A 14,826-nucleotide genomic window follows, 5' to 3' on the forward strand; every position below is an offset into this window, starting at 1 on the left:
AAACACATTCCCTTATCCCTTGGAGTATTCCAAATTTTGGTCACGTCCGACTGGGGATGAATAATGAAGAAGCCTTATATAGGATGAAAGATTGATATTTTTATGGATTTTAATGGATCTATTAATACCTGAAGATAAGACCATTCATTGATATTTTAAAGTCACCTAAAAAGCGATCAATAGTGGTGCCTGGGTGGCTCAGTCAGTTAAGCGTCTGCCTTTGGCTCAGGTCATGATCCCACGGTCCTGGGATCGAGCCCCATATCAGGCTTCCTGCTCGTCAGGAAACCTTCTTCTTCTTCTCCCTCTTCCTCTCTCACTGCTTGTGTTCCCTCTCTCACTGTGTCTCTTTCTGTCAAATAAAAAAAAAAAAAAAAAAACTAAAAAAAAAAAAAAAAAGCTATCAATAGTTGCCAGAACTAAAGAAAAGAGAACCCACTTGGTTTCATTTTTAAAAAGTGGTGGAAGGAAACAAAGTTCTTAACCAGCTTGTTAAGTTCTAAATCCAGCTTGTTCAATAAATCAGTCAAATACCAGAATGATATAGTTAGAAAAAAGGAACTATGCTGGTTCACTTACAAGCAGTTTCCTGTAGCTAATACTTGGCTCAGCCACTTTTGAAAAGAACAATACATCTACCAAGTTATCTACAAGATATATAATATATTAATAATGAATCAGATATCTACATACCTGTTTCTACTTGAACATCCAGTCTCTGCAATATATTTATAAAATCCAAATACAACTGTTTAAATTCAAATTTAAAAGCATATAGGCTTCTAGGTTTTAAATTATCCCACTCATAAACTGTAACATTATTTGGCATAATTTGTGAAGAATTATTGAAAGATATTGACACTGAAATGTCATTGGAAGACAGCAAACTCCAATTAAAAGAAACACTCGTGCTTGTCACTACTGTTTTAATATTGCTAGTTGAGAAACTACCTAAAAAAAAAATCAAGAACAATAATTAGTTGGATTCAAATAAAACTGAATGAAACACAAAAGATGTTGAGCCACAAAAGAATCACTATGATGGGAGAGCAAATTATCTACTATGAAATACTTTCTAGACTATATGAGAGTTTCCTGTCCCCTCCTTGAAATAAATGACTTAGATTACAAATCCACATTATAATATTTTTAGATAATCTGGATTGCATGTAACATCTCTGCTATGCCTATCTATTCATATTAGTACACATCAAATATCAGAAATTAAAATCTTCTTCTTAGTTTATAATTTCCTTTAAATTTTAAAATTTACATTATGTTAAAAAAGACACAAAACACTATCATCATGATGTAATTTTTGACCATTATATGACTGTTAATTACTACAAAATTCAGATTACCTGGTAATAAAATTGTTTCCCTTTTACAATTAGGCAATACAGACAAACAACAAATACATATTACTTACGGATTTTAAATGACTTTTCACTTAAAATTTGTCCATATTTTATGGACTGTACAATGATGTGATAGTCTTCATTTTCCTCTAATGTTACTGATTTTGAAAGCTCTTGTGGGCTTACAAGAATGCTTTTGATATTCTGTAAATAATTAGATTCATCTGCTTAGGGAATATTTATTAACTGAGTCAGGTATGTTCATTAAAAGTTTGACTTTTGTATATTTCTTTCATAAGAAGCAATTTTTCGAATAGAATACAAATATATATATGAAATATTTATTTTTACATAAAACTATATAACCTCAAATAATTACTCTCTGTATAACATAAATTATTAAAAATATAATCATTCCTATGAAAAAGTTCAAGGATAATTTGATCGACTACTTATTGAAGATATTTCATAAAATGCTCACATTTCACACACTAATGAAATAAGAGTAAGAAATACCAATAACTGCATAGCAAAAGAAAAGATCAACAAAAGAAAAAGCCAATCTATGGAATAGGAGAAAATATTTGCAAACCACATATCTGATAGTGGGTTAATACCCAAAATATATAATGAACTCCTATAACTCAATAACAAAAAGCAAACAAACAACAACAAATAATCCAATTAAAGTGGGCAAAGACCCGAAGAAATATTTTTCCAAAGAAGATATTCAAATGTCCAACAGGCATATGAAAATGTGTTCAATATCATTAGTCATCAGAGATATACAAATTGAAACTACAGTGTCCAAATGGCACCTATCAGAATGGCTATCATCAATGCTATGTAGGGATATGGAGAAAAGGGAACCCTTGGTGCACTGCTGCTGAGAATATCAATTTGTGCAGCTACTTTAGAAAACAGTATGGAAGGTTCTCAAAAAAAATTAAAATTAAAACTACCAGAAGGGTAGGAAACAAAATTACCATCCCAAAGAGATATCAGCACCCCTAAGATCACTACAGAATTATCTACAATAGCCAAGATATAGAAAACAACAAAAGTGTCCATTGATAGATGAATGGATAAAGAAAATCTGGTATATACATGCCCAAACACAGACATACACACACACAGGGGAATACTATTCAGCTATAAAAAAGTAGAAAATCCTGCCATTGTGATGACATGGATGGACCCTGAAGGTATTATTATGCTAAGTGAAACCAGTCAGAGTAAGACAAATACTGATCTCACTTATATGTAGAATTAAGAAAACTAAAATCATACAAATAGATCAGAGTGGTGGTTGCCAGAGGTGAGGGAATACTCGGTGACGATAACCAAAAGATACAAATTTCTAATTATAAGATAAATAATTTCTGGAGATATAATGTAGAACATGATGAAAATAAGTAACAATATTGTTGTGTACTTGAAGGTTGCTCCAGGGTAGATCATAAAATTTTCATCATAAGGAAAAAAACTACTTGTCATTATGTGAGCTAATACATATTAACTAAACTTACTGTGGTCATCATTTTGCCATATACAGTATACAAATATCAAATGTCAGATCATTTCAATATACAAATATCAAATCATTATATCATATATACATATACATACACATATATCAAATTATATATACCTTAGACTTATACATGTTTTGTTTGTTTGCTTTAAACATTTTTTTACTGGGATGCGTGGGTGGTTTTCTATCTAAATAAATACATTTATATATTTTTATGCATTTATATATTTATATATACATTTATATATACCTATATATTTTATACTTATTATGTATATTTATAAATATTATATATTTATAGTAATATATTTTATATATAAATAAATATATCTAAAACATATTTAGAGAGAGAGAGCACAATCAGTAGGAGAGGCAGGTAGAGGGAGGGGAAAAGCAGGCTTCCTTCTGTGGAAACCCTATGCAGGGCTGGTTGCCAGGGCCCTGGGATAATGACCTGAGTTGAAGGCAGAAACCTAACCAACTGAGCCACCCAGGCGACCCTAGACTTATACAATGTTATATGTCAATTATTATCTCAATAAAATTGGAGAAAAACTATCAATAACTATCAAATTCCTACTATGATGTGACATTTAGTCCCAATAAATTTACATTATGCTTACTTCTTATCAGAGTAAAAAAAAAAAAAGATGTCTTACTTTTTCAGCAAAATTATTAACAAGTTGGTATTTTAAAAAATAAAATTCAGGATTTCCTGCCTTAGGAAATTCATCCCATTCAATAAAAACTGCTGTTGTTTGATTATTCATGGGCATCTGACAGAAACTTTTTGAGATCTGAAATGGGAAAGAAAAGTAACTGTAAAGATATAATAAAAATGCATTCTTGGTTATTATTAACCATTTCTATTTTATTAGAAAACTTAGAAAAATTAAGCCCATAATATGTCAAATTATAACTGAAAAGTATTTCAGCAGTCTCAATTTCTATGCATGAATTAGGTAACATCCCATTGGATACTTTATTTGTAAACATAATTTTGAAAATGACTTAAGAAAGATAAGTAAAAATGAAAGCAAGGAAATTCAAGATCCATGTTTCTCGAAGTTGGAAACACCATGTTCCTGGGGTCAGGGAGAAAGAAGAGACTCAAAATCACAGGAAAAGCACAGCACACCCTCCTGGTGTGTCCACTATGTACTTTGATGATAATGGCTACAGAGTTAAATTATTTCACAGACATTCTTGATAACACACTTGCAACAGAAATAAGTTAGAGTAAAAAATGCTTGATTCTGTTATTTCAGAGGTTCAGTTTATTGCTACAGAAAGAAAATGTTAGCAACTGAGACAAAACAGCTAGACCACAGGATCGGAGATGTATTCCCTCGATGATTAAAAAAAAAAAAAACACCTCAAACCTCAAGAGAATGATATACTTAATCAAAATTCCTACCAAAAACAACTTTAAAATGCCTCACTATACCATGAATCTTACCAAATTCTGATCGCTCTCCCCACAGATTTTTCCTGACACAATGTGTAAGCAGTGAAAACAGATGCCATTTACATGTACAAATCTGTGCAACATCTAGCAGACAGCCTGATGAGGGGATACCAGGACCCTGGGATCATGACCTCAGCTGAGGGCAGAGGCTTTAACCGGCTGAGCCACCCAGGTGCCCCTAATAATTTTTTTTAAATGCTCAAAAATGTCTTACCTTAACAACATATTGTAACCAGAGCAATAGAATAATTGATTTCTTCATCTGAAAAATAAAGTATATTCAGCTCAATTAAACATGTATTTTTTTTAGCCTCAAAACTAAATCATTGGACCTTCTTTAGATGTGTATGTGTATCACTTCAATGTCATCTTTTCAAGTTAGACTGTTCATGCAACTGAGTGTTAAGGCATTAATAAGCAGGTGCTGCTTAATATCCTCCATGTAATAAAACTGGAATCGCCAGTACTTTCCAACAAATTACAAAGTAACTTGCTTCTAGAAGCTGCTATAATTAAGTATAAAGGAGGTGTCAGAAATAAAATGAATTATCAGGCAATTACAGGAAATTGTATCACATTGTGTGAAACTATTTAATCTTAATTGTTGGAAATTTAGAACACCTACACACTGCTACTTCATGGAAGTAATTTCTCACATTTTAACATTACACCATCGTTAAGAAAAATATTTCAAAACTATTGATGAAATGGGAAAAACATTTAACTCTTTTCAACTTAGTTTATTTTTAAAGCGCATTTATCTAAAAAGCTTGTGTCACTTTTCCTAGGAATCTAGACTCCCTGGGTAACTGAGACCTTTACATTCAACGAAAGATATAACGGAAAAAATTAACACACTTGGTATTATACATATTTCTAAAACTGAAAATACTTAAACAGGTACCCATGATCCATTTTAAAACCCCTAGAGGGCCCACTGTAAAGCGAATTCCTCCCTACAAAATCCTCTTTAGTTCCTGTCACGGTGTTTACCTCAGATAAAATTCAACCCAGTTAAAAAACACGTAATAATCCAATCCAGACGCCTCCACAAAAGTGCAATGTTTAACCCTGTTCATTCTCCCCCAACCTGAGGTAACTGTACTATCCGCGGGGCTACGGTATCCATCTCCCGCGCCAGCTGTCCAGGTGTGAACTGGCATTGCGAAAGCTGTGCACCCTCCTAAGAAGGCCAAAGTGGAAAGATCTCTCTCGGCTGCCTGTTCGTCACGTCCAAATCCCCGCTCAAATTCATATCTGTTGAGTCACAGGGTCCGCGCCCGGGATGGAGAAAGAGAGCGGTTGCCCTGGGGCGCACTGGTTTAGAAGGAGGCCGCTGGAGCCAACTTTGGGCGGACGGAGTGCGGAACAGGGTTGAGAGAAAAGGACTCCGGTTGTAAGGATGGCTGCGCTGGGGTCGGGGTGGGGTGGGAGGGTGGTACCGCGCAGAGAGCAGAGCCCTGAAGTCAGGGCGCGGGACGCACAGCGCAGCAGCGAGTTTGTGCAGGAGCCCACGCCCGCCCCGCCCGCGCTTCGCAAGGTTCGCGCGCAGGTGCGGGGCCGCACAGGCGCAGACCACGGCGCGCTGACTCGCCGCCGCACCCCACCTGGCGGCCGCGCTCCTTGCAGCCTCCTCCCCGAGGCTCCAGCTCTTTCCGCCGCTGCTCGGGCTCCGCCGGGTCGCGTTCCCGCCTGGAGGCCCTGTCCCTCGGCTCTTTAAGAGAACGTCTCCATGGAAACGCTGAGAGGCGGCGGGTGGGAAGGGCAGTGGGAGGCGAGCCCCGCGACGTTGGTGTGTGGAGGAGCAGGAGGCAGTCAGCATGGAAGAAGGGAGGGAAGGGGAGGGAAGGGGAGGGCAGTGACGGAGAACCCGAGCGGGAAATTTCGGCCTCTCGTGAAAAAGAAACAGAAGCCCACCAGGTGGCTGTGAACAGCCCTCAGCGGACACAGCTTTGAGTTAACCTTCATTCGTGTGGCTGAGTGTGGAGCCACATTCTTTCCTGTCAACAGGTCTTGTGGTTTAATTGCTGCTTATTTTCTGCAGCATTTGAAGTGTTGATTGAACTCTTCCTCCTTTCTGAGATCTCCACCTTTCTTCCCTTCCTTCTTTCTGGATGCTGCAGTTGGCGTCCCTGACATCACCCTCACCTGGATCCTCCATCTTATTCCACCTTATCCTCTGACATTTCCACCTTAAAAATGGACTTGAGCCAGGGTGCCTTTGTTGAGTCAGGGTTATTTTGTTCACTTTTGTGATTTCGGTCCTATTCAAGACCGCCAGTCACTCGTCTTGTCTCTCATTTCTTTCGGGGCTTCAGAGCAGTATCTACAGCTCAATACTGGCTCTCTTCACCCTGATGTCCCCAAAAGGCAATTCAAAACCAGCTTTCCAAAATGAAATTCATGATCATCCTTCTCCCAGCCCTTCCCGAGTAGAGTGTCAGCCAACCCCCCCCCTCCCCAAATTATCAACTCGGCATCCTCAGATTCTTTCCCTCACTATCCAAAGTCAATTTTGTCCTCAAAAATCCTTTTTGATTCTGCCTCTAACACATCTTTTAGGGCAATTATTTCCTCTCTAGTCCGACAGCCATGGGCTTAGGTGATAACCTTGGCTATCTCTCCTTCTCTCTGGAAAGTATATGCCATGTTTAAGAGTTGGAATTTCAGTTCATTCAGGTCGTTTGGCTCAGTTTACTAGCTCAGCATCTCTGAAAAGGTGAGTGTAGTCAACGGTAAGCTTGTAGAGGGCTCCTGGAGTGTAAATACTTAATACACTGATAACTAGTACTGGTTTGTCAAAATTACTTCCAATAAGGTCATACTCGGACTAGGTCAGGCATCCCTAACTTCCCTTACACACTGTTAGCCAGTGTGGGCTTTCTGAAATACACACATGATCCTCCCGGAGGTGCTTACTTAAAAGCCTATTCTGACTCTTGCTTACATAGTACCTCAGGCCAAATCCACTTTCCATCTTCACCTCTTTCCTCTTTGGCACCCTAACTTGTATGCTCCTAAGTAACAGGCCATAATCATTTGCATCTCTGTTTTCCTGTATGACTTTATTTATATTCTTACACAAAAATTTGGTTTTTATGTGTTTATGTCCTTAGCCAGATTAGGAATTCCTTGATGGAATGGACTGTGTCATAATAAAAGCCCAGTTACAGATATGAACTATATATTTTTGTTGTTTTAATTCCTGAGGGTGGTACATATCTTTACTTTATAAAAGTAGAAAGTATCAAGGCAGTATATCACAAAATGATTTTATTGCCAATGAATTAGTTTTAGGCTTCGAGAAATATGATCAGATTAAAAATCCACCAACGGGGGCGCCTGGGTGGCTCAGTGGGTTAAAGCCTCTGCCTTCGGCTCAGGTCATGATCTTCGGATCCTGGGATCCAGCCCCGCATCGGGCTCTCTGCTCAGCAGGGAGCCTGCTTCCCTTCCTCTCTCTCTCTGACTGCCTCTCTGCCTACTTGTGATCTCCGTCAAATAAATAAATCTTAAAAAAAAAAAAAAATCCACCAACGGTGTTGACTGAACATTTTTGGTAATCACTTTGCAGCATATACATATATCAAATCATTATCTTACACCTTAAAATTGTACAATGTCTTATGTCAATTGTATCTCAAGAAAATGGGAAAAAAAGACAAATCAGGAAACTGATCACAAAAATAAATAAATATATAAGATAACAATCCATCAAGTGAATTGAATCAAGTATATCTAATTCAGTATGTGGTGGGATTTGGGGGGGGGGGGCGTCATATATTTGCTTTGCAAATAATGGCATTTTAAATAAACAGCCATTGTTAAGGCTACACCTTCCAGGGGCAGCTGGGTGGCTCAATGGGTTAAGAATCTGCCTTTGGCTCAGGTAATGATCTGGGAATCCGGAGTCAGAGGTCCCTGCTCAGCGGGGAGTATGCATCTCCCTCTGCCCCTCACACTACTAGAGCTCTCTCTTGCTCTCTAAAATAAGTAAAATCAGGAGGAGGAGGAGGAGAAGAAGAAAAAGAAGGAAAAGAAGGAGGAGGGGGAGGAGGAGGGGGAGGAGGAGGAGGAGAAGACCACTACCTCCCATAGTTTACATCAATCTTTCCACTAAGTCAGTAAACTTGGTTGCAAGTTAATCAATAGTGTTTCCCTCAAAAGCTCTGTTTCCTGACATAATACCCTATGAAATTCTATCCCAGTTAAGGGTTTGTTCCTTTATTTGGCCTAGGAACTTAGTTATAGAGAAACTAAGAGAATGATTTTTAAAATTATGGGTCTTCTCTTTCTAGAAATGGGAAAGTATAAATTTAGGACGATTTCAGGACATTTAGTTTTTAATGGAAAGAACTTAACTTGTCTGATGGTGAAACACAGCTGAAAGCCATTTAGGCAATAATGGAGATCATTAATGTCTTAAAACTTCAATTCCCTATTAGGAAATATGTCGTTTGGCATCTTATTTAAATATCTATTATGAAAAGAAACCCACATCATCACCAGAGGTTGGGTAGACATAACATGTATTACCACATCTCTGATAGAAATGTAACAATTACACAAATGATAGCCAACACTTCCTCACCTTCAAATTCCAGGCATTCAGTCAAAAGTTTTTAGAGAATGTTATGTGTCAAGCCCAGTGCTAAGCACTGAGGCTATAGCAACAAATGTTACTAGTTCTCCCTTACATAGCTACTAGTTACTAGCTTAAATTCTACTGAAGGACGGCTGAGTATTATATACTATGTCCCATGCACAACCGTATTCCTCTTGATCCTGTTCTTACTATCTAAATCCAGGCCCTCTTTCCCTCTCATCTAATCTTTGGGTTCCTGGACCCAGTTCCAATGTGTGTGATTGGGATGGGAGGTGTTACCCCCAAACCACCAAACAATTCTTGGGATACCACCTTGGTGTCCCATAGATAATTCAGCTCAATTCTGACACTGTCTACCCAGAGATAGAGTCAGATTCCACAGGCTAAGCATTCAGTCCTACAAGACTCCCCCCACCACCCCATTTCATATATCTGTCACACGCCCAGGTTGCTATCCATGCTTCTGACCTACGGACTGTAGGCTCAATTGAACTCCCTGGGTTCAATTAATTTGCTAGAGTGGCTCACAGAATTCAGAAAATCCGCTTACTCACTAGATGAGCGATTTATTATAAAAGGATGGAACTCAGGAACAGCCACATGGAAGAGATGCAAGAGCAGGGTATGTTGGAAGAGACATCCACACCCTCTTGGAGTATACCACTCTCCCCAAATGTCCATGTGTTCACCAAGCTGGAAGCTCCCCCCAACTCTGTTTTTTTGTTTGTTTGTTTGTTTTGTTTTGTTTTTTAATGGAGGTTTCATTACATAGGCACAGTCCTACAAGCCCTCTCCCCTTCGGGGAGATGGTGATGGAACTGAAATTTCCAACCCCCTGATCATATAATTGGCTTCACTGGCAACAAACCCCCATTCTTAGAATCTGTCCAAAGGTCATCTTATTAAAATAACAGAAGACACTTTTATAGCTCCCATCACTTAGGAAATTCCAAGGGAAACAGTGATGAGAACCAAATATATATTTTATTATAACTCTCAATATCACACTAGATAACTGGCATCCCTTCATGCCTTCTTCCTAGATTGATCTAAAACAGTTCTCCTTCTCTCTAGGGACACCTGGGTGGCTCAGTCAGTTAAGCGTCTGACTCTTGAGTCGGGTTCAGGTCATGATCTCAGCGTCTTGAGATCGAGCCCAGACTTGTGCTTTGTGCTGTGTGTGAAGCCTATTCAAGATTCTCTCTCGCCCTTTCCTTCTCCCTCTGCCTGAACCTTCTACTCTCCCCCCCGCCAAAATACAAAACAAAACAAGTCTCCTTATCTCTGGTTTTTCTTCTTTTCTAATCTATTTTCAACTTTCTTCAGATTAATCTTTCTAGAGTTCAGTTCTGATAATGTTCCTTCCTTCCTCACAGTGTTTTCAATGACTCTTCAGCCTCCCTAATTCCTTACTGTGCCCATTAAAGTCCTCTGGAAATATTTTGGTTTACTTCACACATGTTCAGTTCACTGTTTTTCCCTGCAATATTTTCCTCTTATTTCACCTTCTTCATGAAACTTGTCCTGGTATTCCTAACAAGAGCTCTATCCCCTCCTCTGTGCTTCTGTGGTACTTAGTGCCCCTAATACATGGCTCATAGAATTCTATTTCTTTATATAATTATCTGTGAACATCTTAGTATCTCTATCAGACTGTAATCTCCCTGAAGATAAGTCTTATTTCCTATTGATTTTCATATTACGATCCAATAGTGATACCTTAAATAGTGAGCCTTCAATTAACATGTTTTGAATAAATACTTGTAGGAGAAATATTCTAAAACTCTGCCATCTCCTTTTTCTAGGTGACACTGGGGATTCACTTCATTGTAAATATTTCTAAATGTTTTTGAAGCACAAATACAAGTTTTAAGATGAGTCATGTCATTCTAAAAAAACTAATGTATGACTTACAGGATTCCTCTAATATGGATCTGCTTTAAATCTGGAGAGTCTTTTTCTGAACTGTTTGTGATATGCCTGAGATTCTTTCCTAATGATTTCCTCTTTAGAGTAGCAAGATCTGTCACATTCCAGATTGTGGAGAAGTATATTGTTTTAAGGTTCAAATGGAACAGTGCTTAAAAGTTAAAGACCAACACAAAAATATTTTTTCTTAAATCTTCTAGATAAATTAGATGTAGTGTTTTTGTCTTTCCTTCTTTCCTGTCTCCTATTTTTACGGGTCTTTTTAAATGTCCCCTTTCAAAGGAGATATTTTACTCTAAATTTTCTTACAAAAATAAGACTTTTATAAGCTGACATGTAATCAAAGTGAGCCAGATTTCTATCATTATTTAAAGGAAAGCCATTGTTGCTATAGAATTTCTAAGCTTTATTTTGCTGGCTTGAGTTACAAGAGAAAGAATATAAAAGATAGATTAGCAGCATGTTTTTCATCTGTACTTATTTTTTAAATGTGATGCCAAAAAGCTTGGTGTTTTAGTTCTGTAACTAGGATTGGCCTTTTCTACAATGCAAAATTTCCTAACAATTTGTGGCATTATCTTTTTAGCATATTTATTTATACAATATGAAAAGTAGTTATTGCAACAGATCTTTTCTGAAATGATTTAATCATCCAAATTAATCCAAATGAATTTACTTTGAGTGAAAATTATATGTTTAATAATGTGTTATTGGCTGCATTTCAGAATTGAAGATTAAAACTCAGATTTATCTGTATTTACTGGTGTGGACTAAAATGCAAATGTCATATTGAGAATTGAGACTAAAAAAGGATTTGCATCTCTGGAATGGGGTAGTTGTGAAATAATCTGAGGTCTGGTCCATCACGTTTATGGCTTTCCTGAGAGATTTGTTAACAAGTATGCCAGGATGGGTGGGAATTTATTTCTAAACGAGATTATCAGTACATTTAACAGGTTTAATGAATTCAGTAAATTTTTACTGAGAAACTTTGATGAAGAAAATATCCCAGCGGGAGGGACAGGAAAGACAAGGCAAGAAAACTGTGACTTCCTTACTACAAGAGCTTTCTATCTAGACAGGAAGATCCACTATCCTTATACCCTGAAAAATGAAAGGGAGAAGTTAAAGACCAACATAAAAATATCCCTCCTTAAAACTTATAACCTGGATAAATTAGTGACATGGTTTTTGTCTCTTTTTATGGGACACTAGAGGATAAGGGAGCTCTGTGACCTTACAGGGGGATGGCCAATGACCCTGGCGGTCCAAGAAAGATACTCAAACCCTTACTGGTGGCACAATTCTAGGATGACACCTAAAATTTCCACCCCCTGTTATTCACACCCTGTATAATCCCCTCCCCCTGAGGCTTGGTGGACCTGTGAAAATGATGAGATCATCACTACCATGATTATTTACTTTATAGACTACTTCACTATAGCAGAACAAAAAAGCCATTCTCTTGCTGACTTCTAAGAAGTAAGTTGCCATGATGTGAGAGGGCCAGATGGTTAGAACATGAGCCTTGCCTCCAGAGGCTGAGGGTGTGTGCCAGCCTACAGTCAGTCAGACACTGTGATCTCAGGCCCACAGTCCCATGGAACTTAATTCTGCAATGACGTGAATGAGCCTGGAAACAGCAGACCCATAGCCTCAGATGAGATCACAGTCCTAAGTAACAACTTGATTTCAGCCTGGTGAGATCCTGAGCAGAGAGCCCAGACTCCTGGTTCACAGAAACTGTCAGATAATAAATGTTTTGATTCAAGACATTAAATTTGTGGTACTTCATTACACAGCAATAGAAAAGCAATACCCACAGGTTATTGGGATCGCAAACTTGGGCAGTCATCGCACAGGAGTTCCTAACGAGAAGTCAGAGATAGATGTCCTATCCTCTTTGTTGGAAAACATCTTGAAGGGTTGTTTCATCAAAGCTGCCATAGCTATATACAAGGTTGCCATGTGGAGCAACAGGAACGCAGTGGGAGAAAATGGAGTTGGCAGAGCAAGGGAAGCAGAGATAAATGCATTCAATTCCTGGCACTTCTTTCACTCTGGCCCATCTCAAAGTTGGTTATCTCAAATTCTTAAATTCTGTGAAAGATATTCTTTGCAGTGGCACTCATCCTCCCCAGAATTAACAAGTAACAAGTGGGATTTGATCCCAGGCATCCTAGTTCCAGAGGCTGTTTTCCTAACCATGAATCACAGAAGAATACCCTTACCCATTGATTACATAATCAATCTCATCTTATTTGATATAAAATAGAGCAGCTGCAGGTAGATCAAGGAAATGAACATGACAAAAAGCACAGGTATTCAGGTACTACTTTTAGCAGGTCTAATATATTTATATCTTATAGATTTTTTCTAAAGTTAAGAAATAATTTTCTAAATGTTGACTTTAATCTACTGCTCTCTCAACATTAAATAAACTCATATGTTTGGTTAAGCATCTGTTATCCTAATAGTTTGTAGTATTTTCTCAAGACTCCTTTGCAAAATTTTGTAGACCTTTTGTATAATGCTAATATTTGAATCTCAGTTTGTACTGTTCTAAAATATAAAAACAAAACAAAGTTCACAAACAAAAATTGTGTAACAGAATAAAACTGATTTCAGAAGAAAATCTGTTATTTATTATTGGTAAAATTTACCAGGAAAGACAAAAGATATAGCTTATAACTCTCTGATTTCCAATTCCTTAACTCAGAGTTCTGCGTAACAGAAGCTGGTCAGTGGACACATGGTGACGAAACAGTGTCTTTCAGGAAGTGGTTAAACTTTTCTCTAATTCCAACTCTCTTTCTGGTCTTTCTGAATCGCTTGAGAGATAGTAGTTCCCAGGAAACAAAGGATTTTAGAAGTACTCCACTGTAATTTATGAGTGCTCGTTACAAGATAAGCATTATAGAAGAAAGTGTCAAGTAAAATGAAGGATAAAAATGGTAGATGTGAGCAAAAATAATCAAAGTTTTTCATGACTTTTGATAATTCAGGATATCAGAGATGCATGAAAGGATGTAGAGGGAATCTGTGACCTTTGTAGTTGAAAACTATTAAGACCATGCTCACCAGAATATAGAAAGTAAAATAGGAATAGACTTTTTCATCCTGTCCTGTAGCTGGAAGTATGAGAGTAAAATTCTTACCATTCCTCAAGTGGTAATAGAGGACAACCACAGGCAATCCGTATAACCTAATATAAACAGCCAAAATGACATGAAAATAAGCCATGAGACCCATGAAAAAGTACTACAAAGCAAAGAGAATGTCATCTTAAAAATTGAGGAAAAGAAGAGATTAAATATTATAAGCACTTTGATGCAGAATTCAAGGGAAGAAATCAGGAAAGTTTTTGTTTTTGTCTGAAATACGCAAAATACATGATTTCCGTAAAAGTATGAGAAAATATTGAGAAGAAGAATAATTTTGTATCAATAGAAAATAGCCTGAAGTTAAAAAAAAATTAGATGAGTTAAAAAGAGAATCTGATAGGAAATAAATACAAGGAAACTAAAAATGATTTTGCAGATTTACAACCTACACTGACAGAAGTAGAGTAAGCATGAATAATTATTATGGAAAAAAAAACTTAGTATACAATTACACAGAGCAAAAAAGACAAATGGATGAAAACATAGAAAGAAATTGTCCTAGGTATGAAAGAAAAACAATGTATACACAATTAATTTTTCTGAATATAAAATCAGATTAAAAGGGAAACATATCAAATAAAAATATACTAGCAATAAAAGAAACACCTTTTATATATTTAGAAAAAGATTGTGTGAAGATCAGAAGATCCAAAAAAATCAATAAATAGAGAACCATACCTACACACACTTTCGCAATAGAATTTAAAACTTGAAGGAAAATTGTAATAAGCAATCGTTCAAAGAAAAAAGAAAAGAAATATACCTAT

The 14,826-nt window shown here is 37.2% G+C and overlaps 1 protein-coding gene across 1 annotated transcript in view; it reads right to left on the bottom strand.

The window, feature by feature from the left end:
- The window catches only part of LOC116866366 (tenascin-R-like), a 55,955-nt gene extending 49,434 nt beyond the window's left edge, over positions 1 to 6,521 (bottom strand). Inside the window, exons 1-6 of the mRNA XM_032855372.1 lie at positions 6,509 to 6,521; positions 5,968 to 6,074; positions 4,575 to 4,622; positions 3,552 to 3,689; positions 1,430 to 1,562; positions 694 to 951 (exon numbers count right to left, since the gene is read on the bottom strand). Coding sequence (XP_032711263.1) covers positions 694 to 951; positions 1,430 to 1,562; positions 3,552 to 3,689; positions 4,575 to 4,622; positions 5,968 to 6,074; positions 6,509 to 6,521 — 697 coding nt within the window. The remainder of the gene's footprint in view (positions 1 to 693; positions 952 to 1,429; positions 1,563 to 3,551; positions 3,690 to 4,574; positions 4,623 to 5,967; positions 6,075 to 6,508) is intronic.
- Positions 6,522 to 14,826: the final 8,305 nt, after the last annotated feature.

The sequence above is a fragment of the Lontra canadensis genome, unplaced genomic scaffold (genome assembly GCF_010015895.1).
Source record: "Lontra canadensis isolate GAN:19392208 unplaced genomic scaffold, GSC_riverotter_1.0 scaffold9, whole genome shotgun sequence".
Classification (NCBI taxonomy): domain Eukaryota; kingdom Metazoa; phylum Chordata; class Mammalia; order Carnivora; family Mustelidae; genus Lontra; species Lontra canadensis.